We start from the raw sequence: 26,318 nt of genomic DNA on the forward strand, positions 1-26,318 counted from the left end.
TGCTTCACATTCACTCACAGAGAAAGACTTCGTCTGACGATGAGACCAGAGCTGACGAGATCTTCCTCCGTTTGTACTCTAATTCGGATCTGAGCCTCTCAGACACATGCAAACATACGAACTGTGTTCATGTAAAACTGAGCTTGTGAAATGATGATGGTAGTAGAGCGTTGGTAGTTTTTCTCATCTGGACGGAGATGTTTTGTAAAACGGGGAAAATATCCGTTAATAGTTCTTGGTCTGACGGCAGTTGGTGGCTGGTTTGAGGCCGTCTGCAGTTTCTAATGGTGCGAAGAAGAAAGAAGCCGAGCTCTCTGTCATGCGTCACAGTAAAGACACGCTAAAAACATGCTAACGACCCCTCTACCTGTCGTTTCACTGAGACTTTAAACAAAACACAATCAACATTGATCTCGGAATCATTTTTATTCCCTTCATCCCTGAGCAGATAATTCCAGCTGCCGTCGGGAAATCAAACAGAAATTGATTTGCAATCAGGGTCTTGTGACCTCAATATAAATTTATATAAGGTGAGTTCCACTGTTACCTGGTGTGTTATTGTGTTTATGGATTGTCGTGAAATCTTCATGCATCCTAATGACTCTAATGAGCCGTGCAACTCTTTAGCACCAACAGCAGGACGACATATTTGGAAATTAATTTCATTAATGGTCCCTAGAGGGCGACGAACCCTGGTGATGCTCGACTTTAACATTTCAAAGACGAATGACCAAAAACAAGAGGAATGTAAAATGTTAAAGAGTCGACACACGTTCTGTTTGTTTGCCTTGAAGAATAAATGAATTAACATTAAAGAGCTTTAGTTCTTTTTTGTTTCACTGAATTATTTATTTCTTCTTAATTAAATCATTTCACACACAAACATTTGGACTTTTTGAAGCTGTTAAAGTCAACACCTGATTCTTTGTACACTTTTAGGACGAGCGGACCTGTTGCTTCACACCTTCCTCATGTTATTATAATTGACTCTGCTTTCCTGTAGTACTTACTGATTTCTACTACTACTTCTTGTCCTTGTACGACTTCTACTACTACCTCCCCTTCTATTACTACTGCTACGTAAACTTTTTTAATGTTCTTCTACTTGTAGCTCTTCATCTAATACTTATTCTACTACAACTTAAACCTCTTTCTTTACTAGTACATCTACTACCTCTTCTATTACTACTGCTACTTACATGTCTTTTTACTTCTTCTTCTAGTACTGCTTGTTGTTCTTTTAGCATACTACTACTTCCTGTACTAGTTCTTCTATTACCACTACTTCTTTTACTTATTCTTCTTTTCTTTTTCTACTACTAAGACTTATTTTTTGACAGGCTTACAACACTTCTACTTCTTCCTGTTCTACTACTTCTTCAACTTCGTTTTCTTCTTATTCTAGTACTACGTCTACTACCTCTACTTATACCTTTAGTTTTTCCTTCTCGTGACATTTCTGTTTGGAGCGTCATCTTTTCACAACTTGATTTTCATAAGGATGAATATTAGAACCTCTCGCTGCCTCTAGTTTTAGAATAATCCTGAATGATAATTCCTGTTTATCAGCCTCTGTTGACAGTTGACCTTGTCACAACACAAACACAATAACAGAAGATGCTCTGTGCTTTTCATTTCTCCGTCGCTGGCAGCACATCATTGTGTTGAATTAATGAGGACGATGATCACACACTAACACACATATACAATAAATGGCTCGCTAAATGCTCAAGGGTGTGTGTGTGTTGGTTCTATTCATGTTGGGGGCGGAGCTGCCAGATTGATTGGCAATATTTTCCAATGGGTGCCATGGTAACAGGCATTCAGGAGAGAAAAGAGAGACGAAGCTGTTGTAATTTGAAAAACCCTTCTCTTCCTCTCTGTTCTTCTTCTCTGCTCACACGTCTGATCCTGAAGCTGAAAACACACAGATGTTAAATCTCTCATCAGTCAATTTAAATGAGATATAAATGGATTATATGTATTTCAGCTGCTGTCACACCACCCCGTGGTCACTTTATTAGGTACACCTGAACGAAACAATGCAAAACAAAGCAGCTTTGCCAAAAGTCGCCTGATACCTTCTGTAAGATAATGACTCTGATCCCTGGACTTTTACGTAGCAGACGATACCGTGTAACGATGCGAGGGCATGTTGTATAATTTATTTGAACAGATATTTGGAAGTGATGTTTGCTATCACTGTTGTATGACATGTTATTAATGTTGTAATTATCAACACTTGAAATTTAATGTTAGCTCTGGCTAATGCTACATTATCAACTTGAGTCCTCGTGCATTGAACGCAGGTTTGGTTCCGACACGTCCAACTTGCAGAAGAAAATAAATGATAAATAAACCTCAACATAATGTCATCTACGTTTCTGTCTGACTTTTAGAGGGCGACATCCACAGTTAAATTCAAACACAGACAGACTCCAGACTTGTTTTTATTTGTTAACTTTCAGGGTCAGGTCCTGCAGAACGGAGGAGGATTTAAAACGGTACACATTTGTCTTTTTGGGGGATTTAGTGGTAAATAGAAATGTAGAATTTAGAATCTGCTTGTGCCAATAAATTCTGAATTAATAAATAGCAGATAAATATCCATGTGAAAACTGTAGAAAAGTATTCGGCAGCAGTAACAAAGTGATGAAGCTTTCAAACACGATGCCATGAATAGTTTTAATTTATCAGTGAACTGATTCCAGACCATCTGCTGCAGGACTCCTTGTTCTAATTGTCTGTGAAGACGGTTCTTTATGACTCGAGTCGTGTGTTTGCGCTCGTTGTCCCTCTGCAGAGAGAATCTGGGCCCGATCAGACGCCCACTGATGGTACTGATGACGGATAAGAAACTTCCGAAGCGCCTGAAGCTTTTTCACGCAGTATTTTTATAATTCAGTGGTTTTGTTCAGCTCTTTCCAAACATGTTGTCATTTTTACAAAGAAGGAAGGAAAGTTCCTTCAGGTGCCAGTTTACTCCACTGGAAATGTTTCAGCCAACTTGTTTCCTGTAATTTTCTGAAACTGAATTGACCCGACATTCACCATCTGAGGAAAAAGCCTGAACGTCTCCATGTGGCTCTTCTTTTTTTTAATTCTCACCCAGTAATTTGCGTCACTCTTCATGTAAACAACAGTGTGCAGCACTTTGGGCTCTGTTTTAACGATCTAAACTCGTGCGCTAATTAACGAAGGAAATAAAAGTTGCTGCTCCAGGCGCAGGATTCAGAAAAGGCTGCACTTCGTCTTATAATTAATCATGAGTGTTTCGGTGGTAACATGTAATAAACCAATCAGAGCTACGTGTCCCGTTCACAACAACAGGAACATGTGGGGGACGTTCAGGTGAGGGGTGGAGCCTGTAGAGCAGCAGGAGGCGGGACATGGCGTCTAAACTCCGCTGTGTAAAGATCAGTGTTGTTGTTTACAGCTCGTCCACGCCGGCGTCGGCCCTCATCACCAAAACATCTGGAACATCCTCGTCTTTCCAAGTGGACGTCTTCGTCTTCTACTATACGGCTCCTCTTCTTCATCCTGAGACATTTGTGTTCTTTCAGGTTCACGTCCATCACGTGTTAGAAACCTCATCAACCTCCAGAACACGTTAAAAACACGTCAAGAACACGTCACCGGACCTCAGTGCAGGTCTGAAGGCAGTTTTACTGATACTGTGTTACAACATGAAGTTTTTTAGAACGATGAATAATTGATAAAATAGTAAGAATCAGATAATATTTCAAAATAATGAAAAATTGTTTAACATGAGAAAAATCACATATTTTGGCAGCATTGAAAACATTTAACAAATTTAAACATCTCCCGTCTGTGACCATTAAGTGTGTGAGTGTGTGTGTGTGTGTGTGTGTGTGTGTGAGTGAGAGAGAGAGAGAGCTGTCGACAGAGAGAATCCTCTCTCTCTCCGTCCCTTCACTTTTAACTGTATTGATTTTCCTGCTGGCAGTTATTGATCTGATCACTTGTATTGATACGACGGTGTCACACACACGATAACAGGATGTGACAATGAGTGTGTGTGTGTGTGTGTGTGCGCACACTCGTTAACGTCTCCAGAGTAAGAGCGGCAGAGACCCGACCTGTGAATGTGCTGTTTCCACTGTTTTTCCCGATGATAGACCTCGGGTACTAAGGAGGGGTCAAAGGTCACCTGACAAACAACAGGCCTCAGCCCTCATGTTTACACCTGACCGCAGCCCCGCCCACTGTCACCTCATTGTTGTCTCTCTCGTGTGATTGGCCACCCCATTAATTACGCCACTTTGGCCGCCCTCTCTCTCTCTCTCTCTTTCTACTTCAAAGCACAAACCCATCCCATCGCAGGAATGAGCAGCATCACCGTGGTTACTGTGCCTGTTAACGACGTTCATCCATTACCTGTGATCTGCTGCATCTCACTGAGCAAAGAAACACACACAGTGCACACAGTGCACACAGTGCGGCTGGTAAATACAGAACACAACACAAAGTATTTCTGTTTTATAACGACATAAAGTATATGGTACAATAAATAATAATAGAAATAAACACTACAATTAGAGGCTTAGTACTTTTTTATAGGTTCTTTCTACTCATTGTCGATTTCACTCATTAATTTCAGCCGGATCATAATCCAGGAATTGAACCAACCTGTAGCTACCATAAACCTTTTATTTCTCGATTTCTCTTTTTTTCATGGTCATAAAATGACAGATTTTGCTTTTATCTGCTTCTGTTAACAAGAATATGAATAATAACAATGAAGAAACATGAAATGTAGCCGCTGCGTCCTGCTGTGTGTCTTTCAGAAGCAGGGAGGCGTGAAGAGCAGCGAGACCAGAATCCTTTTGCTAATGTAGCCTCCTGTGGGGGATATGCACACCTTCATATTCCTGAGAGCGTCAGAGCTTAGTTAACTGTTTTCTTCTCTTTAACGAAGGTGAGGAGGAAAAACCAAGTCGCTGGCACGACACGACCGACAGTGAGTCACAGCACATGTGATGTACAATAATTAGATCGGAGGACACACGAATCAAACGGAGGTTTTCTGGAACTTTTCCTGCAGCCCCCAAAAATGAAAACAGCAAGAATGTGCAAAGAAGAAATGAGTAAAAAACCATCTTGAGGATCACTCGTCTAAAATCTTACATCAGTACAGACAAAGATGATCTATTTAACGAGGTGTATGTAACGAGAGCTGCAACGAAAGCATCACATACTTATTTGAATAAATCATTTTCTCAGAGAACCACAGCTTTCTCAGCGTGACATTGAGTTCATTGAGTTATTTTACTGTGAAACACAAATCTCCTTTCACAGTGTAGAGGCCGGAGGAGAAGGACGGCTGTGTTTGTAAAGTCTGTCGAGAAACGACAACTGAAATATACTGAAAACATATTATGGTCATGACCGCTGCAGACTCAGGCGCCTTCATTTCCTCATGTGAACTGTCACGATGTAGAAAACGAGTGCTCTCTATCCTGCACGGTCTCAGTTGGTTTTAAAAAGATAAAGAAGGAACCACTGAGATTTTGACAGGACCCAGATTTTTGTGCTGCACCCCAGAAAATAAGCACATGGGAAACTTTATAATAAATCATGTCCAGAATATTTAAAATAAGAAAAGTAACAATAAGTCCGGCTGCCGTCTGTCTTCCATCAGCGTTCCTCCTCTTCTCTCCTCCTCAACCTTTGTGCTGCAGCTCATCCGGCTAACGGGTTAATTAGCTGAATGAAGTGCTCAGCGGAGGAAATGTCAGGCTCACTGGCTGCAGTTTGACTTCCTGGACGGGAGGTGAAAGGTCGATGGCGGGTTTACTGAACCTCTTCCCTCTCACCTTTATCTAAATGTCACCCAGGAACCATTAGCGTGGGCTCCACCACGGGGACGCTCCGTGTGGCAGACTGAAGGCGACGCGTCCCGGCCGCCGCTGACGGACCCAACGAACCCCTGAGACGCACCTGAACGCTCGACCAGCGTGAAACCTCCGAGGTTCCTCACTTCCTGTTTCTGCAGGTGCTGCAGGATACTGGGGAGTTTAGGAAAAACGAAATATATATTCAACGTCTACTGTGATTTTCATGTCGTCCATCTTTATCTACAGAAAAGCTGATAGTGTTAAATGATTCGATCTGAATCTGAACACACGCAGCTGCTCGTCACACGAGCTCTGAACGTGAAGCTGAAGTTTCCTCTCTCCTCTCAGTCGATGTTGATCTGAAGACATTGACAGTTGTTGTGTCTGTGAATCATCTTTTCCAACATCGTGTTTTTAATCAGTTCATGTTAAAACTCTTTCATTTGTGTTTCTTTTCCTTGGAACCGTTTGGAAACGAAACCAGCTCCAGTTCACATGTCCCCCTCCCCCCACACCCCCCGCTGCCGCCGATGGCTTCACGTTCAGGAAAGAATAACGCTGATTGCCGCGGCTCGTACGTTTTACTGCGTCATCATAATGTGGCTCATTAGGAGCCTTGTCGACTGTGTTACAACAGAGCGGATGATTCCTCTGAGTGATGGAGCTTCACAGGCCTGGAAACATTCAGAGAATCAGAGACGGCTGATGCTGCAGAAAATATTCATTCAACACGAGGACATAAACTTTATGTCTAAACACGGAGACACAAGAACGACAGCGTGGGGCCAAAAGTATGTGGACAACCAGACGTGACCTGTGTGAGTCATCATGTTAAAGTGTCTCTCTCTCTCTCTCTCTCTCTCTCTCTTATTATCATCAGGTCTGTTCAGGTTGGATTTTTCTGTCCTCAGGTTTGTGTCTTCAGAGTTTTATTTATTTTCCCGTGATTGTGTCCAGAGACTCTCATGAACATATTTTCCTGAAATGTTCTGGAGGATCTGCCTCATATGTGAAACACAAACTGTGCAGTTGTTATTCTCTGGAATTGTTCCGGACAGAAAGTCTGACGCCATCCACAACGTCAAAGGTCCATAATGAACAAAGTCAGAGGGTTTTTCAGTCCATCCTGAGGGGAACTTATATTTATAGACTTATTCAAAATAGATATTTAAATGTCAACAAAAGTGGTGGACGGACACACACACACACACACACACACACACACTCACACACACACTCACTCACTCACTCACTCACTCACCACCTGCCGGTTAAACACGGTGAAAAGCGGAGCGGCTGATACCTTATTACACAGTATTATCAACTTCCAGCAGAGATTCATTATTTATGCTCCACGTTTACACACACACACACACACACACACACACACACACACACACACAGACACACAAAGGCTCTCTAAAGACACCTCTGGAGGTTAATCTAATTTGTAAACTCTGTGTTTGTGTGGTTGTGGAAGCAATTTGTCACTCTTTTCATAATGCAAATATTTCATTGATTGTCTGGGCTTTGTTCTTTTCAGTTAATTGTCCTTTATAAGCTCTGATTCATGTTTCATATTTTCATATATCTGTAGCTACAGGATGTGATGCGTCTGCCGCTCTGCTCGTCGGCGCTTCTGTTAGCGTTTGTAGCTTCCACGTGCAGATTTCCCCCTCAGGGATCAATAAAGTTTCATCTGATCTTATCGATAGATGTTTACTGTCGGTGTCTAATTAATTTGGCTCGTTAGCAGCGGGTAGCCGCCGCAGATTACAGATTATAGTCTATTCATCAAAGCGGAGAGGGGCGTGCACGCTGAATGTAAAGCAGCTACCTGCTGAAGGAAAAGGCGGCGAGACGACGAGCCGTGTGTCTCGCTGCTGGTCAACCCTTGACCTTCAGGTTCTTTCTGCAGGTGCCAGGTCAGCGTGAAGCTATGTGAATGCTAATGCTAGCTGAGCAGTTGTTGTTTTATGTGACCACTGCGTCTTAAAATCATGTTTTTTATCTGATTATGTTTTGAAACTGTTCCAGTGTCGTTTATGAAAGAGTCGAAAAAGCAGCAGATTCAATTCAGCTAGAAGTAAATTACCCAGAATACTTGTCAGCGTTGTTGTTCTGTCAATAAGCCCCACCTGTCTGGCACCGACAGTGAGTTAAAACAAAGCCACCAACAGTGCTGTCAATACAGTTTAGCCTCCGCCTGTTTCCTCCGTTTGTTTTCTCTCCGTCGTCCTGTTGAAGAAATGCCGCAGCTGCTCTCGTCTCCAGAGGAGCACAAACCTCCGCGGCCGGCTTCGTTTCCCAGCATCCCTCTCAGCAATTAACCCCCCCGGCCTGTGTGCTCCCGGACTGATCAGATTTAATGTCCTTATCAATATTCTCCGTCTGTCCTCTGCTGCTCTGCTGCGTCTGCTCATGATCATAAAGACATAAAAGTTCACTTTGCTCTGGTACAAGCAGTTTTTTGTTTTGTCCTTTGAAAAGTTCATTTTTGCTTCTGATTATTATTTATAGGTTTAAGGTCTTTGTGTTATACTGACGATGGTGGAGCTGGAATAATTAGTTGATTAATAGAAAATCTGAAGCGGTGAGAAAAGATAACAAAAGATTTTCGGTGTACTTTCATATATGCGACAGACCGAACATTAAATTTATTCCGATAATAATCAGCATTTTATTCAATGAGGACAATGATGGAAATGAATCAAAGCATGAAACTGAAAAACAAAAGTGAACTGAATTGTTCGTCTTTTTGAATCAATTAGAAGAAATCTGACCTTGTCTCCTTTTTGTTTCTTCTCGTTCGTCACTTAAAATGTTCAGGAAACTTTTTCTTCAAAGTCCAAACTGTTCTTTAAATTCGTCTAATTATCATAATGTAAAAAGTTATTATAACTTCACTGCCGTCCGCAGATAATCATCAGTAATCATAAAACAAAGAGGATGTATGCTTCATCGATTTAAAAAAATAAAAAGTCAAACGTCAACTACGAGTCCCAGAGAGCATTGCTGCGGGAAGCATCCAATCAGAGTTTGACTTAAACTCGTCAAGAGCACAGGAGAGAATGAAAGGAGCCGATAAGACCATTAATTATTGAACTGAATTATTGAATTATTAATTTGAAGGAATGAATGGAGCAATTCAAAGGTACAAAGAACCAAAGTAAAGTTTAAGAAAATAATAATAATACAAATAAGAGTCCCATGTGATGAATTCAGTGAACGACTCGTTAATTTCTCAGCACAAATGATTCATTTGAAGAAACCATTATTAAAAATGTCCCTTGTGACGAAGTGAAAGGACGGATGTGAAAACTCCTGGTTGTTCGCTCCGAGTTCAAAAGCGGACACGTTAAAGACGACAGCCAATGAGGAGACTGGAGATCCGCGTTTGTGACTGTGCCGCTCCGATTGGTTTTTATTCCAATTTAAATTTCTATCCTCAGGGGTAGTTGGACATTTTGGACAATTCTGGATCAAGCGACGTGACGGATCCACAAATGTGAAGCCAAATCATCTCAGTCGCCCTCTAGTGGCTGGCTGCAGTATAGATCATAAACCCCACCTCCTCCATGTTAGCTGACGGGACATGGACACGTTGAATCAATGTTTCTCAGACATGGTTTGGTTTGAATCGGATGGTCTCGAGCAGGAGTCTGTGCTGAAGTTTTTTTTGTTTATGCCTCTTCAGCAGAGGCGTGTTTCCTGTTTGTCCGTGCGGCCCGTCCTTGTCGAGAACGCCTTCGGGGGGATTTTCAAAAATTTGGTACAAACACTCAGTTTAATTAAAGGATGAACTGAATTGATTTTGGATCAGTGGACAATGTTCAATCTCGCTGTGACCTCACAAAGAACATTTGTCACATTTTTTCCTTTGTCATCTTCAGAAACGCCTCGAGCATTAATATGCCGCGGTGCTGCTCCATCGCAGACTTCTGTGAACACGTCTGAGAATCACCTGCTGCGTTGTTCATGTGTGAAAGACAAATTGTGCGAGTTCGTGTCTGACACTTGATTAGATTTGTACAGTCAAGGGTCAAAGGTCAAAGCCTCCCGACGTTCTATTGTTACGTCCAAAAATTAGCTTTAATGCTTCTAATGTGAATAAATCAGAGCTTCCGCTTCAAGCTCTCGTAATAAAAACTTCATTAATTACTCCGGGTACTTCAGTTACTCATCTTTATGTTAGGACTTTTGAACTTTATCTATTTTCTTCTCTACACTTTCACACAGGTAAATTGACTGTGTTCGTCTCCCACCTCTGAATCTGTTGCAACTCGTCACATTATCTCTGCAACTCTCTGAAGAACAAGTGTCACACATACGACTTCCCCTCGAGAAAGTCTTCACTGGGTTTATATTTTAAAGCGACAGCTCGACTAAAATAAGCTTAAAAATCTCTTTCCCGCTTTTTCTTGAAGTATTTTTCCACATCACGTTTTCATTTGCAGGTTCCATTCTTTTATTTGGGCTTTTGTAAAACTCGTCCTTCTAAATCTAATAAATAATTATTTAAATATTCATCATGCATCAGTAGTTTTTAGGACTCTGTGAAAGGCAGTTTTCTTTTTTTACAGTGTAAAACATCCTGACGAGAGCTTTGGATTTTAAATGTTATTCATACACATGTTATTATTCATACACATGTTATTATTCATACACATGTTATTATTCATACACATGTTATTATTCACATGTTATTATTCATTCACATGTTATTATTCATACACATGTTATTATTCATACACATGTTCATACACATGTTATTATTCACATGTTATTATTCATTCACATGTTATTATTCATACACATGTTATTATTCATACACATGTTGTTTTTCATACACATGTTATTATTCATACAAATGTTATTATTCACATGTTATTATTCACATGTTATTATTCATACACATAATATTCTTCACATGTTATTATTCATACACATGTTATTATTCACATGTTATTATTCATTCACATGTTATTATTCATACACATGTTCATACACATATTTAATACTTTATATTTGACTGAACTAACAAACAAACATATGATGAACCATGAGCTCAACTAAACAAACTAAATACCAAAGTAATACATTCAGTCCAAACGTCTCACAGACGAACTCAATATAATGTTCAGTGTAAATAAACATCTGTAAATACGTTCATTGTTTTCTTTCCTCATCAGCTTCATTTACATCAACGTCTGATATTGTTCAGAACAAACAACAACTTTTTTCTGCTCCATCCGTTCCGAGGCCTTTACACAACAAACGTGTAGATTCCCCCCCCCCCCCCCCCCCCCCCCCCCCCCCCCCCCCCCCCCCCCCATCCTTCCAAACATTATTACTGTCATACAGCACATGTTGAATTGTTATTGAACGGTGTCTGAGGATTAACCCACTGAGCAGCTGCACAGAACCTGGAGCAGCCATATGCAGAAACATAATCCACATGTGTTGTGTCACATCAGAGCTCAGTAAGAAGCTTTGGATCGCAGCCTCCACGCTGCGCTCTCTCTTATATAACTGCAACAAACAGGCGCATCTTTTCCCACCATCAATTCTCCATTTTGTTTTATTTCCCCCTGCTGTCTCTGCACACACACACACACACACACACACACACACACACACACACACACACACACACACACACACACACACATACACACTCACACACACACATCTCCTCCTCCACCCACCCCCCCCCTCCCTTGCTCGTGCTCGAGAGCTCTCTGGCTCGCTCACGTGCCCACTGTCGCCTGTAGGTGGCGCTCAGAGCGCGAGGGAGAGACAGGAGTAGAGCAGCTCTGAGCTGGACTGAGAGAGAGAGAGAGAGAGAGAGAGAGAGAGGGTGAGAGAGAGACACATGTACTGGAAGAGGAGGACAGGGGGGGGGGGGTAGAGAGAGAGAGAGGTGGCAGAGAGCAGCGTCCAAACATTTATTTATTATAAATATGGATGAAGATGAAGATGAAGATGAAGAGACTCGAACTCTTTTCAAATCATTTCATTTCTTCACGTGTTTGAGTCTCGAACCTGCTGCGTAAAAATCTGCGCCACCGCAAAAAACTCAGACCTGATACCGATGAAGTGAAAATGTTGCGTGATGACACGCGTCAGTGAGAAAGTCACGCACATGAATAAATGACAGAAATGTTGGGGAACCCACTGAGAGTTAGTTGTTGGGGTGGAGGCTCGCTCCTCCCCCCCTCCCCCTCCCTGTGTAGTGTATAGAGAGGAGTGTATATGAGGGGGAGGAGGGGGGAGAGAGAGAGAGGGAGGGAGAGAGAGAGAGAGAGAAGCGCGGGCGCAGTGCTGTGGACTCACTCCTCTCTCTCATCACGCACGGTGCGGCCGCGCAGGACCGGCAGGCGGACAGAGTTTGTGGCGGCAGAGCAGCGACCGTGCGTCGGGTTGGAAACTAACCGGACCCTCGCTGGAGCTGGTAACTCCCGGACCTTACCGGACCTCGTGATTCTTGCACTTTTAAACGAATATATATTTTTCTCCATCTCTCTTTTCCCTCCTCCCTCTTTTTTTTTTTCTTCACTCCCCCGCCCCGGTGCTCCGTCCGTCCGCTGCCACATCCAGCACCACCGCCTCCACCTCCCCAAGCGTCAGTGCCAACCGGCGGAGGATGCTGCCGCTGTCGGTGCTCAGTGCCCGGTGCTGACGCTCCCTTCACGGAGTATCAGAGAGTGGGTGACACCTCTCCCTCCCCTCCCTCCTCCCTGTGCAGACGGGTCTTCCCCCGGCTGGGCTCCAGCTCCAGCCCCGCAGAGAGAGAGGAAGCACCGGCGGGTCGACGCGCAGCGGCGGTCACGACAGTAAAAGTGGACAGAGATTGTGAGAGGAACCGGAGGAATAATTACCCCCGCCCGTCCCGCTGGATTGTTTGATTTGTGTCCAGGTCTTTTTTCCCGGTTTGGTGGATTGTTCATTTCGGGTGTTTTTCCCCCCCGGAGGTCTGGAACGGCTCCGTCTGGGTACCGAGGAGGAGCGGAGCCGGTAGCCGGGGCTGGAGCGTTCAGAGCAGGGGAACCGCGCTGCTCTCACCCGGTCCAGGTAGGAAGTTCCCTCCACAGCACGGTTCCACACTGAATCTCACCCTGACTCGTTTCTACACAAGAACAATCGTGTAAAAGCTCCGGATGCGTCCGCGCGGATCCTCCTGTCAGCGCGCAGCTCTGCGGGAGACGTTTTACGCACGAGAACTGAATCTGTAAATTCACTTTAATTCTCAATTTCTCTCGTATGAGACTCGTGCGTTCATTAAAAACACGCAGACTTGGTGCAGGATGGATGAGTGAAGGCGTCAGAATCCACCGAGCTGCTATTTTAAAACACTTGTTGGTTCATTTTAACCAATTTAAAGAGATTGATTGTTCATATCCAGCGTCTGATCTCCTCTGATGGGTATTTCACATATATTCCACTACAGGGCTATTGATCCGTATCGATCCCCTGCGTGCTGCACATTACCTCCATGTCTGACAGTAAGAAAACCAGCTTCCTGGGGGTCAATTCCCCCAACTGGAGGAAAGAGCCATCCAGTGTGGTGCGTTCTGGGGCGGAGGAGGGGGGTGGGGGGGGGTACAGTGGGATGTGCGGTTCCCTCTGGTGCACCATCACAGTGGGGTTTCATTATGGCTCCATCTGAGGCTGTGAGAGTTCTGCAGAGTGGAACATGGCAGTAATAAGAAGAAGAGGAAGAAGAAAAGAAAAGCTGGTGGTGATAATCAGAGGTTTTGTCTTCCCTCTGTAACATTCGAGCTAATCCTCCTTCAGGGACTCACAACACAACAGTGTCTTCATGTGAGGCTGCTCCTGAAGCAGGAGAGCGAGCTCGTCCTGTCCGTCTGTGTGGACACCTGAGGCCTCTGGGACACCTGTAGATTCTCACCCCCCCCCCCCTCCTCCATGTTTCAGTCCTGTGGTGTTTCTCTTGCTGTGTTTGTCGTTAACTGAACATTTTAAATTCAAAATAAAGGCGGTGGAGTTTGGGGACGAGGAGAGCAGGTGGAGATGACGAGTACCCACCACAGCTCAGTGAGCGAGCGAGCGAGCAGTGTGTCACCAGAGGGGAATCCAGTCCGTCCGGTCCCTCCAGTCCTCCACCTCCTCCCTTCTACTTCCATCTTGTGCTGCGGTGGAGGGAGAGAAAGAGGGTGGGCGTCCGACCTGCTCTACAATACAGAGGGAGGGAGAAAGAGTGAGAGAGCCATAGAGGGAGGGTGGGGGAGTTCGGTATTTACATGCAAACTGCATCCGCCTCTCCTGCCAGAGAGCAGGGGCTGTGTGGTAGTAAACGCCGCTGCCGCGGTCGCACGCTCTCAGGCGAGCCGCGTCGACGCTAATGGGAACTTAGGCCAGTTTCTGTTCCCACACTTGACCTTTGACCCCGTTCCCATGTCACCTCGTCCTCTTCATTCCTCGAGGAACCTCACACTCTGAGCCCGTGGTCCTGCGGAGCTGTGGGAGCGTCCTCTGTGGGTTGGTTGGATGTTTTTGGTTTTAAAGAATCTGTGTAGTGTTGTTGCTCGTGGGTTTAAACTGCAGTTAAACCTCTTTGCTCCACGTTATTGTCAGAGAAACGTTCCACAAACACACGAAAAGCTCATTAAAGCCTCCGAGGTTCAGATTGTGGTTTCAGGTCAAACTGGAGGTTCCTCCCCCGCTCGCTGCTCTGGTTTCTACCACTGTAAACATAGATCCGTGTTTGAGGAGGAGATACTCTCTCTGAGGTTTGCGGCCAGTTTGGGGCGGCAGGCGCTGGTGTCACCCGAGCCGCTGCCGCCGTGGCGTCCAGGGGCGAGGTCCGAGGTTTGATACCCAGCTCTGGGACTCCTCTCTGCCTCCTCTCATTTGGTGGCACATCCATCCAAATTTTGACCAGATGAAGAAGACGGCAAACGTCTCGTTCATCCCGAGGAGGGTGGGAGGTGCAGGATCAGTCAGCTGGGAGAGGAGGTGGAGGAGGAGGAGGAGGGAGGTCGAACAGTGTCCGTTCTGCACATTTCCGCGTAAAAATCGGGGATCTGAGCGAGGCGTGTCGTTAATGCCTGTCATTAAAACGGGAGCTGGGAGGGTGGAAATGGGTTTGGTCTGTGAAATGGAAGCGCACGCACACACTCACATTTCTGCTCCGTGGAAAAAGAAGTGTCCACGCTCCCGATTTATGAGTTTTCACGGCTCTTCTTCCTTCTGCCCTCAGGTGGGACGACAGTGACACACAGAAGCAACATTTCCAGCACATTCTAATAAAATAAAACGCACACAGCTGATCGGTCGACCGAGGAACTCGGTTCTTCTTCTCTTTGTGGAAAACGAGCCGTTAGTCACAGAACAGTCACATCTCAGGACATTTCACAAAAGCATTTCTTTCTTTTGAAAACCTTTCATTTGTGGAGTGACGCGTCAGCGGCCTGAATATTAATCAGCAAAACATTTTTACATTTTTAGAGGAGGTGAAAACATCAAATTCAGCCTTTAACGTCAGATTAGAGCCGAATCTCTCCTGGATTCACGTCAGGGTGGAGCTGGTGGAGGGGACGGCTCCGTTTGGCTTCATTTTTTCCTCCACGTTTAGATTCAGGGGTCAGCTGTCACCCCTACGATCCCTCCCCACCCCCTTCCCAGAATACCACACTGCTCACACCCGTGTTGGGCTGTGTGTTATATCGGGACACGATGCTGCCACAGAGGCTGCTGGGAACAAAGTCTTGACCTGCTGATGACGTTTAAATAAATCCTGCTCTACATGAGAACTGAAAGCTGAGAATCTGGTGCGGTGGTGTTATTGTGTTTGAACAAACTCGTTGTGACAGCTGTTATTTATGACGTCGTCCACCTGACGCTGCTGTCGTTGTTTCGGTAGCTTTGATTAAAAACCGTGAAGCCGGGCGGCGATGGTGGCGGCGGCACTGGAATCATCATCCTGAGGGAATCACGAACATCACGTTTCATGTGACACGTCAGTCGGAGCAGCGTCGCTGTCAGACAGGTGGACGCACGTCCACGTTTCCGGCCGTAAATGGAACTGAAAGCACTTTTATTGAGCCTGTGCTTTTATTGCCGTATTGATTTATCTCTGTGTGTGTCGGTAGAAATTGGGGTTAAAATCAGTTTGACGTCGTTGGAACTCGCTTGCCTGCTCATTTCACACCTCTGCATGAGAACAGAAACTCAGCAGAGGATGCACGAACAGCTGCGAGATGGAAGCGGCCGCACGTGACGAGCTTTCACAGCCACCAGGCTGCAGCTCCTCATTAATTCTATTTCTGAGCAATTTGACGCTTTTTTGTTTTTGGTTAATCGTCAAGGAAATTGTGGAAATAGTCAAAGAGCAAGAAATCCTGAAATATCACGATCGTTGTGTTTTTAAATGAGTGAAATGAAATAGAATCCAAATAGTTTCAGGGTTGAACTGTTAAACAAGTTATTATCAGACTCAAAGTTAAAAAGAGAAAACTGAGAAACAACAAATTCGTCTTTTTGGTGAAACCTGTGTGTTAACGAAACCTGACGATTGTTAGGGTTTGATTTCCATTATCAATTATTTTTAATAATTTGTTACTAATCAACCAAACGAGATCAAATGTCGTGATTTGTCCCATTAACAGTCTTAAACTTCAGTATTATTATATTTTCATTTAAATCCAAGTTTTAACCATTTTACATTAAATCTTTCCAGAAATCGTTTCAGTCATTAACCTGAATAGTTGATTAATTGAACTAATCGAGTTGCTGCTCGGTTCTTTAAAGTTTGTACTGAGACAAATTTTAATGTTGAAATCCAGATTTCATACGTCATACAACATATTTAATTTTCAAATGTAAAATAAATTGAGAAGATTCAGATGAAATCTATAAATTGAACCAAAAGAAACTTGAATTTACTGGATCGTGTGTTTTCCGTCTCATTAATCTAAAGAATCGAGCGTTTGGTTTTTATTTGGATGTTTTTCTTCCTCGTGCTCGTCGACGCAGCAGCGGAGCGTTTCCAGTTTGTTTCGTCTGACGTGTGGAATAAATATGTTGCAGTGGATTTAAAGCGTTTTGATGAAGCCTGATCTTTACTTCATACCAGCCTGCTGTTCATCTGCCATCCACTCCCATAATCCCCCTTTGCTGCTGCTGGAGGATCAGTGAGTGCAGTGTGTGTGTGTGTGTGTGTGTGTGTGGATCAGTGGTTCGACTGCACATCCTGTCACTAAAAGGTCACACGTTTGATCCCTGAACCAGATTTCCTGCCTCAGTGCCTCTGAGCAGCACTAAGGAGACAATGGCATCGAAACCCGTCATGAAACTATACAATCCAGTGAGTCAGCGTCTATTAATCCAACGTTTCGAGTCTGACAGTGAAGTGGCCAGTGTCATGTTTCACACACACAGTGACACACACACAGTGACACACACACACACAGTGACACAAGGTGTGGACACACTAACGGTGTGACACAGAGGACGCTGCCTGTGCAGAGATTCACTGTTTTAAACTCAGAACTGTTTCCGCTTCCTCTCACCGTCCAGAAGTGAAGCCAAAAGATCCAGGATGTGAACGCCGCCATCTTGCGTCGATGACATCATTGAACGGTCGCGGAGCTGACGGAGTTATTGCTGCTGTTTTATCACTCGGACATTTTCCGTTCATTCTTAGAGAATTTTTTTATTGAGGTGTCGGATGAAATATCATGAAATCACGGATTCAAACCAAAATGATCAGAAACACTCGAACCAACGTGACGACCGGCAGGTGTATGGAGGCGGGGCTTTAATTCCATCTGGTGTTTTTCATGTGAACTTCATCTCCAAACGCACAAACACACACACACATACACACACACACACACACACATACACACACAGGTGGTGTCAAGAGGCCAAAAGACTCTCTTGTGTTTGTGTGTGTTAATCTGGATTAAACAATGGGAGTGAATAGAGTAATCCCCTTTGTGCTGCGAGGGGACCACACACACACTCACACACACACACTCACACGTACACACTCACACACACAAAGACACTGACACACACACTCACACACACACACACACACACTGGACTGTCCACAGAGCTCACCTCATAAACATCCTCTCCATCTGAGATCTGAAAACATCAAAGCATCTTTTGATTTTTCTGTGTGTGAGTGTGTGTGTGAGTGTGTGTGTGAGTGTGTGTGTGATGATATTTAATTCAAGCAGTGTGTAGTTATGTGTGAGCACGGAGCCCTTGACATTCAGGTTATTGTAGTTTATGCTGTGTTGTCCGGTGAACACACACTCAGGTATGAAAACACACACACCTGTGAGACTCGACACAAACACGCAGGAAGTGGTTTGTGATCTGGAGAAACGGCCGCAGGCTCCGTGTTGCCAGATTCTTCAGGAGCGTTGTCAGACGTTAATGGTTTGAAATTGGTCTGATGATGTTTCGTGTGTAATTACTGAGGAAATAACTGGAATTAAACGTGACACTGAGATTGTTCCACCTTTTGTGTAACACAAGATTTTATTTGGATTAATTTTCACTGGATTCAGTGAAGAAACTGTCATTTTCTAATTAGAACAAATGAACAGCAGCAAACTGAACCCAGGGAGGAGATGTTTCCATCTCATGTTGTGTAGACATGTTGTGTAGACATGTTGTGTAGACATGTTGTGTAGACATGTTGTGTAGACATGTTGTGCAGCAGATTGTCGACTCGTTCACAACAACAGGAACATGTGGGAACATTCAGGTGAGGGGTGGAGCCTGTAGAGCAGCAGGAGGCGGGACATGGCGTCTAAACTCCGCTGTGTAAAGATCAGTGTCGTTGTTTACAGCTCGTCCACACGGCGTCGGCCCTCATCACCAAAACATCTGGAACCTCCTCGTCTTTCCAAGTGGACGTCTTCTACGTGTACATCTCCTCTTCTTCATCCTGAGATGTTTGTGTTCTTCAGTTTCACGTCTGTCACGTGTTAGAAACCTCAGAGACACGCCCACTTGCTCACTGCAGGAGAAGATCCAGAAAACGTGCAACAGAGCAGCTGACTCGTAGTTTTGTGTTTTCTCAGAATCGAGGTGTCGTTCACTGACGTGTTTCCTCTCAGCGTCTGTGTTTCAGAGCAGAGACGGCGTCGGACGGACTCGTCTCTGGACTCTTGTACTTTAGGTTAAAACATGAAAACACGTGTTGCAGCTGCCAAACAACACGTTTGCCTGAAGGAGGCAAAGTCTGAAACTGTGGATCGAAGCCTTGAACTCGGAGGTTCAGGTGAACACATCCTGACGTTTGCTCAGACGTGACCTGCAGGACGTGTTGCTGTGCTGGGGGGCGGGACGCTGGTCAAGCAGCCAATGAGGCTCTTTGTCATGGAGACGAAGGCTATTTGAATTTTGTTTTGGGGGGGGGGGGGGGGGGGGCAGGCTTTACAGTGTTGGCCGGGGTTGTGTGAGTCACTAGTGCAGCTCAGTGTGGAGACGTTCAGCAGCTCCTGCCTTCTTTAACATTTCCTCGGCTCAGTGGAACGATCTGCAGGTCAGTGCTTCAGTGTCGGGTTTTCTAGAAAACGTCAGTGTCGCACAGCGACTTTTATTTCTCCTTGTTTCGATATATTTACACCAGAGACATGAAATTCATCAGCCTATCGTCTGTAATCAGATTTTCTAACAGCCTCCGCAGATGAGATTTGATTTACAGGATTATTTTTGCATCAGTATTCTGAGTTCTTGATTTGTTGCTCATTTAATTAAGTGGATCTGGTGTTTTGTCTATTTAAACACTATTCTGTTTATATTAATCACACAAAATTAAATTACACGTGGCAGAAGATTTTATTTTGTGTCACAAACAGCTCTGAAATAAGCTGGTTTATTAATATGTGTTTTAATTCCCAGTCATTTAGAGCAGAGTGGTGTAAATGTCCTCAGATGATCTGTTACTGTACAAACATCAGGTTTTAGATCAGAAGTCATAGATTTGTTGGATTTATTTATAGTTTATTAACAGTTTCAATAATCAATCGATGTTTTTAAGTAAAAATTCTCTTTCCGTCTTCATCCGGTTTCAAATGTGAATATTTGCTGGTTTCATTCGTTTTAATTTCAGGCTCCAGAGAAAAGATGGCGGAAGTTTTATTCCATTTTCAGACATTTTATCAAATGATCGCTTGAGGAATTATTCAACAGATCAGATAAATCAATACGTTTGATTTAAATGAGCCAGAGTCAGTTTAACATGAAGTCGATAATCCTGTTTCACCTGGTTTGTGTTTTCATTTAATTTCCTGAGGATTTATTTGATCCAAAGTGTTTTTTTAGACAAATGGATGAGATGAAACTCCGACGACGACCTGATGTGAACAGATGTTTGATTCAGCAGAAGCTTAGTGACTCTGCAGCTGCCTCATGTAAAGTGATGTACAGTAGTGAGGCCTCGAGACATTAACATGCAAACACACTCTCTGAATGTCAATAGTGAACACACACTGTGTGTGTGTGTGTGTGGGGGGGGGGGGGGGGGGTAACGGGACCGTTCAGCTGCTTTGTGATGTATCACTGTCTGCACACGCCCCCTCTCTCTCTTCCTCTGTCCTCCATTGTGAGTCTATGTCTCTCGCCCGCTCCAGCTGCCGACATGACGACTCAGGCCGTCAGTGTTCGGCATCACAAAGAGAATCGTTACTGTCCTTAAACCCCCCCCCCCCCCCCCCCCCCCCAGCCCGTCCCTCTGTCTTTGTAATGTAGCACACTCACACACACATACACACACACACACACACACAAGCTGGTCGTGCACACACACTTACACGCACGTGCACACTCACTCACGCTGGTTGGTGAGTTGCTGAGAAAGTTTCAGACTGTGGGAAAAAGGACGAGCTGGACGATCTCTGGGTCACCCGTCCCCGGGAGACAACAGACACACACACACACACACACACAACAATCACTACATGTGAACACACATATCAACATGTGTTCATCAACAAACAGGAATTCACTGCACTTTGATTTTTTCCTCTCTCTTGACGTTTGACCCCGAGATTTATTTAGACCCCAAAACTCTCACGACCCAGGATGCTTTGCTTTTTTTAAAGACGTGAGTCCACATGTGACAGTTTGTGTCACGTGTCCAAACACTGAAACCAGCTGTGGTTATATATATTCGTGAAATTCACGTTTCACCCGTCGTTTCTCAGCTGAAGTTCAGATCTGGTTCAGGGTCAGTGGATTACGTGCTTCAGTCGTTTTAGACTTTAGCTGTGCAGGAAAACAGGAAACTAAAATCTTATTAATTAAACGCAAAAGATTTCTAAATAGAAACTCAACTATCGACGTGTATTTCACAGAACATACCAAAATTAACGACATCAACGTGATGCGGTGGAAGACAGAGGCCTCGACGTTCCGCAGCAAACAGAATGAACGTTCTAAATGTTTTGGTTTTAATTCTAGAACATTTATATTCACCTGCAGGAAAAACTTGAGGTCACAGTAAAACCAACTCTCAGACTGTGACTGGTGACCTGCACAATCAAAAACCAAGTAGATGTTTTTCTTTTCTTATTAAAGCAGTTTGAGCTTCTCCCATAAGAAACCTGTTAACACACGTTTATTAAATTGTTATAACGTTCAGTGATTTAAAGTTTTTATTGGAATCACATAAAACACAAAATATGTGTTTGCACCAAAGAAAATGTGATTTAAATTCCAATTAAAAATGTCCAACGCCGTTTCACACGACTCGTCGGACTCTGGTGCAGTTTGGTGCAGACTGGACGTCGGCCAGCGTTGTTTCAGCTCCGTTTCCACGGTGACGTGTGAAATGGGTTCAGGGGTCAGAGGTCGGTGGTTCGAGGGTCTTTGGCAGCTCCAGAGAAAAATGTGAGAAAAGAAACACACACACTTAAACACACACTGAGGTATTCACATGCACATTCACACTTGCAAACACAGTTCACCCCCGAACACACACACTCATTCACAGTCACACGGGGTAATTAGGTGTGTGTGTGTTTGTGTGTGTGTGTGTCTCACAGCAGGGTGCAGAGCAGTCGACACTTGTGTTGAACAAACGCACAAAAGCAACATTTGCTGCTTTTAACCTCAGTTGTTTTCAGCTTTTCTTGGTTTTAAACTGTTTGTTTGTTTGTTTGTTTGGATCCAGTGAAACTTTTAAAACTATTATTTTCTTTGATGTAAATTAAATGTTAAGACCAAAAAACATGAAACTTCATTTCATTTCATTTTTCACAATTTAAACTGTTAAAAAGCTGAAAGAACCTTTGGACCGAAACGTAACTGAGGTCGTGTGAGACGATCCGGTTTGATGCGTCAGCAGCGTTCGATATTATTTCAGACTGAACCTGATCGAAGTCAGAACCTTTCTGTAAAGTAAAGTTCTGGTGCAGCTGATTTACCTGCATCTTTAAACAGTTAAAATAAATGACACGGCCGCAGGTTCGATCCCGGCCCTCTGCTGCGTGTCTCTCACGCTCCTTGTTGAAGGAAGTGATGTAAGTTGATGTCACCACGATGCTCCGATGTGTTTTTCTGTGTAAAGACGAGAAGACGAGATGTCGTGATGCGTGAAAGGTCGTTGACATTAAATTAACTTCACTCGTTGATCGAACGTGCACAAGGCTCAACGTTCGTGTTTCGGATAATAGGCTCAGAAAATACAAGACTTTACTCCCACACACACACACACACACACACTCTCACACACTCTCACACACACGCACACACACACACACACACTCACAGTAAACTCAGTGTTGCAGCAGTCAGAGGATGAGGAGGAGGAGAGCATCAAGACTTCCTGCTCAGCATGCTGATCCATGTTGTGTGTGTGTGTGTGTGTGTGTGTGTGTGTGTGTGTGTTTCTCAAATCAAGGACACGAGGAGAGAGAGAGAGAAAAGAGAACACTCTTCAGATTAACCTCGGCGACCTGCAGCCGAGGAGCTCGGCGTAGGGAGGCGAAGTGAGAGAAGTGAGCGAGAGGTGAAGAGAAAGAGTGTGTGTGTGTGTGTGTGTGTGTGTGTGTGTGGAGGAATGTGGCTCAGACGTAGCGTCAGGAACACCAGACGTCAGGTGAAGAGTCGGTTTGTCAGAAAATCTGATCTGATGAACGCAGAGAAAGGTTTTGTTCAGGGAGACAGGAAGAGTCTGATGCTTCCTGGATATAGACAGAACATCAGAATGAATGTGTCTCCGTCTCCAACGTGGCTGAACGTCACGATTCATGTCTTAAATGAAGCCGATCAGAAACATAAGTGTTTTAAACGTTTAAAAAGTCTTACATTTCATCAACAGCCTCATGAGTTCATAAATCAAATCCACTGGACATTTTAAAAGTAAAGACGTTTTGGTTCGGAATCTGTCGAGCGCCGAAGTTTCTCAAACTCAAATGCTTTTTTACTTTTACGTTAAACCCTTCGTCTCGTCGGTCACTCTCCTCTGTTACTCTGGGATGTGTCGTCGGACTAAGTATTTGTTACTAATATTTTATAAATGTCATAAGTTCCATGTCAGTTAAATTTGTCGAGTCACAGCAGAGACTATAAATAAACACAGGAAGTAGATAAACTATATACAATGTAATCGGAGTTGAATGAAGTTAAACCTGAGCTTCTCATGTTGGCCCAGATGTTCTGTGTCTGTGTGTTGGTTGGAGGAAAGACAACGTTCACGACATTAAATGTTTCTGTGATGGAAACTTCCGCAGCCAAACAGTTTTAAGTCTGATGAGTCAGTCGTGACCTGATTTACTCCAAAATAATCTGTTGGGCCTCGACTGAGCCTCGTGCTCCTTGTGCACGTTTGTGTTTCAGCGTCATCCTTAAAATAAACGTCGATGAACTTTGGATAAACCTGTTTTTTTTACTGCGTTGTGAATTTGCATAGATAGAAAAATACATCACGTGGACGTCTCTCGACTCTGTGGACGTTTGGAATGTGTTTGGCACCTAAATGTAAAAGTGGAGGAAGTGATGCCAGACGTGATAAGAACCATATCCCAAAGATTTGTAAGTCAAATTAGAACCTGGAGATTTTGTGGTGAGGTCGATTTATTCTGTCGGCTGAATGACAGTCAGAAAGGTTTGATCCTCCTGTCGTCTGTCAGTGAACTCAGAACCCGTCGTCGTTTCTTCATTAGTTCGATTGTAGATGTGACGCTGACGCTGGATAATGACATGAAGCCGCCTCTCGTCTGCGGCGGCGCTCAGTTTGTTTTCCTGTCAGAGCGTCTGGTGACTGACAGCAGGAGGAAATCATTACACGTTGCTGCGTCACCTTCAGGTCGTCAAACCTTCCGGTGGTCATGGTAGCGTGTCCCGGCTCAAATGTTGATCTGTTTTCTCCGTCTGTCTCTTTCAGAGCGGTGCTGTCGTGCGGAGACATGGCGGCTCTGAGGTGGGAGGTTCTGTTGTTCCTGGCCGTTGTCCTGCTGGTCTCCTGTAAAGCTGCACCCACCGATATTGTTTATCTAGTTCCTGAGGAGCAGCCGCCCAACACGCTGATCGGCAGCTTGGCGGCAGACCAGGGCCTCCCCGACACCGGGCACCTCTACAAGCTGGAGATCGGCTCCCCGTATCTGCGGGTGGACGGCAAGACCGGCGACATCTACACCACGGAGATCTCCATCGACCGCGAGAACCTGCACGAATGCCGCAACGTGTTGGATGGTGACAAATGTTTCCTGGAGTTCGAGGTGTCGATCACTGACATGGTGAAGGGCATCGGCTTGGGGCCACGGCTGATCGAAGGCCGCATCGAGGTGCTGGACATCAACGACAACACGCCGCAGTTCGCCTCGCCCATCCTTTCCCTCTCCATCCCTGAGAACACGCACATCGGCGCCCTCTTCTCCATCCCCATGGCCACCGACAAGGACTCTGGCACCAACGGAGTGGCCGAGTACTCGCTGAGCACCGGGCCCGACGCCGACCAGCTCTTCACTCTGCAGGTCGCCGTGGACTCGGACGAGAAGCTGCCGCAGCTGGTCGTCATGGGCAACCTGGACCGTGAGAAGAAGGACTCGTACGACCTGAACATCCGGGTGGTGGACGGCGGAAAGATGGCGAGGGCGAGCAGCGCCCTGCTGCGGGTCACCGTCACCGACCAGAACGACAACGCTCCCAAGTTTGAGAGGAATCACTACGAGGCCGATCTCCCGGAGAACAGCCTGCTGGGTCACTCCGTGCTGCAGGTCCGTACAGAACTCACACACGCTCATCTACTCAGGTTTCTGTGAACTGGATCAATGTGCACTGCATCAGCCGAGTCACTGATTATTTACATTCATCATTTTAGTTCTGTTATTAGCAAAATATCCAAAAAGTCGCAGGTTCCAGTTTCTGAAAAGAGAAAATCTGCTTCAGAAACATCAACGTGATTATTTTAAATGAATCAATAATAATCTTCATTAACACAATAATTAAAAAGTTCCCTGCATTAATTAACCACAAGAATTTTAGCCGTAACCCATTTCGACCTGATGCAGCGTAAACATATTTACACCTCAGGTGTGTAGAGCCCGATGAGACGTGTGCACGTTTAACATGATGTCGTCATTTTCAAGACACGTGACTGATGAAACACATCGAGATTCACTGAAATACTCGATACAACGTCTTTTGTAAAGGGTGGTGGAGCGAGATTTGATTCTGTGCCTCACGTCTTAATGTTCGATTCTTAACTAAACTAATGTTATAAGAGTTTATGTATTTATTGATGAAGTGATTGACAGGAAGCTGATCAATATGGATAAATCCGATAAAGACACCAACCAGTGATTGTGTTTTATCCCTTAAAGGGGAGTTTAAGGGGAGAGCTGTTTTTCATGTGAGGAGTAAAGTTCAGATGATAAATATTCGTGTCTCAGTCATGAAACTAGTTGAAAGTTTAAAAAGGAGAGTTGTGGTCACGTTGGTGAATCCAGACTTTTCCCCGTGTCCACCGAACGCTGCAGTGGAACCTTTGGCCCCTGGAACACTGAGCGGGACAACACGCCGCAGCGACCGCACATAACATGCTGCTCAATTGTGCGTACAGACAGATGGTGCGGCCGAGGTGAAGCAGGGCGTGGGATCGCCGTGTGTAGTCACACATTAACCACTGATTCAACTTCACCTTTGAGCTCTTGGCGCGGGCCGGCGGTACGTGATGTGGCTGCCGGCAGAGCGGGAATGTTCCGTTTGGTTCAGCAGCAAAACAAACACACACAAAAAAACACCTCGCTGTATCATCCGCCGCTGCTCGATTCCCCGCCTGAGTGCGGAGCGACCAGCCAGCCCTGAGTGAACCGTGCATGACTTAATCTGAGTCAGTCATGAGATTATCCACGGGGCTTATTGGTATTATTGCTCAGGATGTGGCTCATTGCTTTTCTGAGAGCTGCAGAATCCATTTCACCTAACGTGCGTTCTGAGGACTGACGGCGGGACGTCGCTGACTGACAA

General features: G+C 44.7%; 1 protein-coding gene across 7 annotated transcripts in view; it reads left to right on the plus strand.

Annotated features, from left to right (window-relative positions):
• The window catches only part of LOC109644972 (protocadherin-1-like), a 434,528-nt gene that overhangs the window by 264,340 nt on the left and 143,870 nt on the right, over window positions 1–26,318 (plus strand). For 3 of the 7 annotated variants that reach the window (XM_069531949.1, XM_069531948.1, XM_069531950.1), the window contains exons 1-2: window positions 12,158–12,932; window positions 24,235–25,066. In XM_069531949.1, the coding sequence (XP_069388050.1) occupies window positions 24,257–25,066 (810 nt within the window). In that variant the 5' untranslated portion in view covers window positions 12,158–12,932; window positions 24,235–24,256. Of the gene's footprint in view, window positions 1–12,156; window positions 12,933–19,270; window positions 19,390–24,234; window positions 25,067–26,318 lie in introns of those variants that run through there. The other 4 variants (XM_069531944.1, XM_069531947.1, XM_069531945.1 and 1 more) reach the window with 3 other exon arrangements.

The sequence above is a fragment of the Paralichthys olivaceus genome, chromosome 9 (genome assembly GCF_024713975.1).
Source record: "Paralichthys olivaceus isolate ysfri-2021 chromosome 9, ASM2471397v2, whole genome shotgun sequence".
Classification (NCBI taxonomy): domain Eukaryota; kingdom Metazoa; phylum Chordata; class Actinopteri; order Pleuronectiformes; family Paralichthyidae; genus Paralichthys; species Paralichthys olivaceus.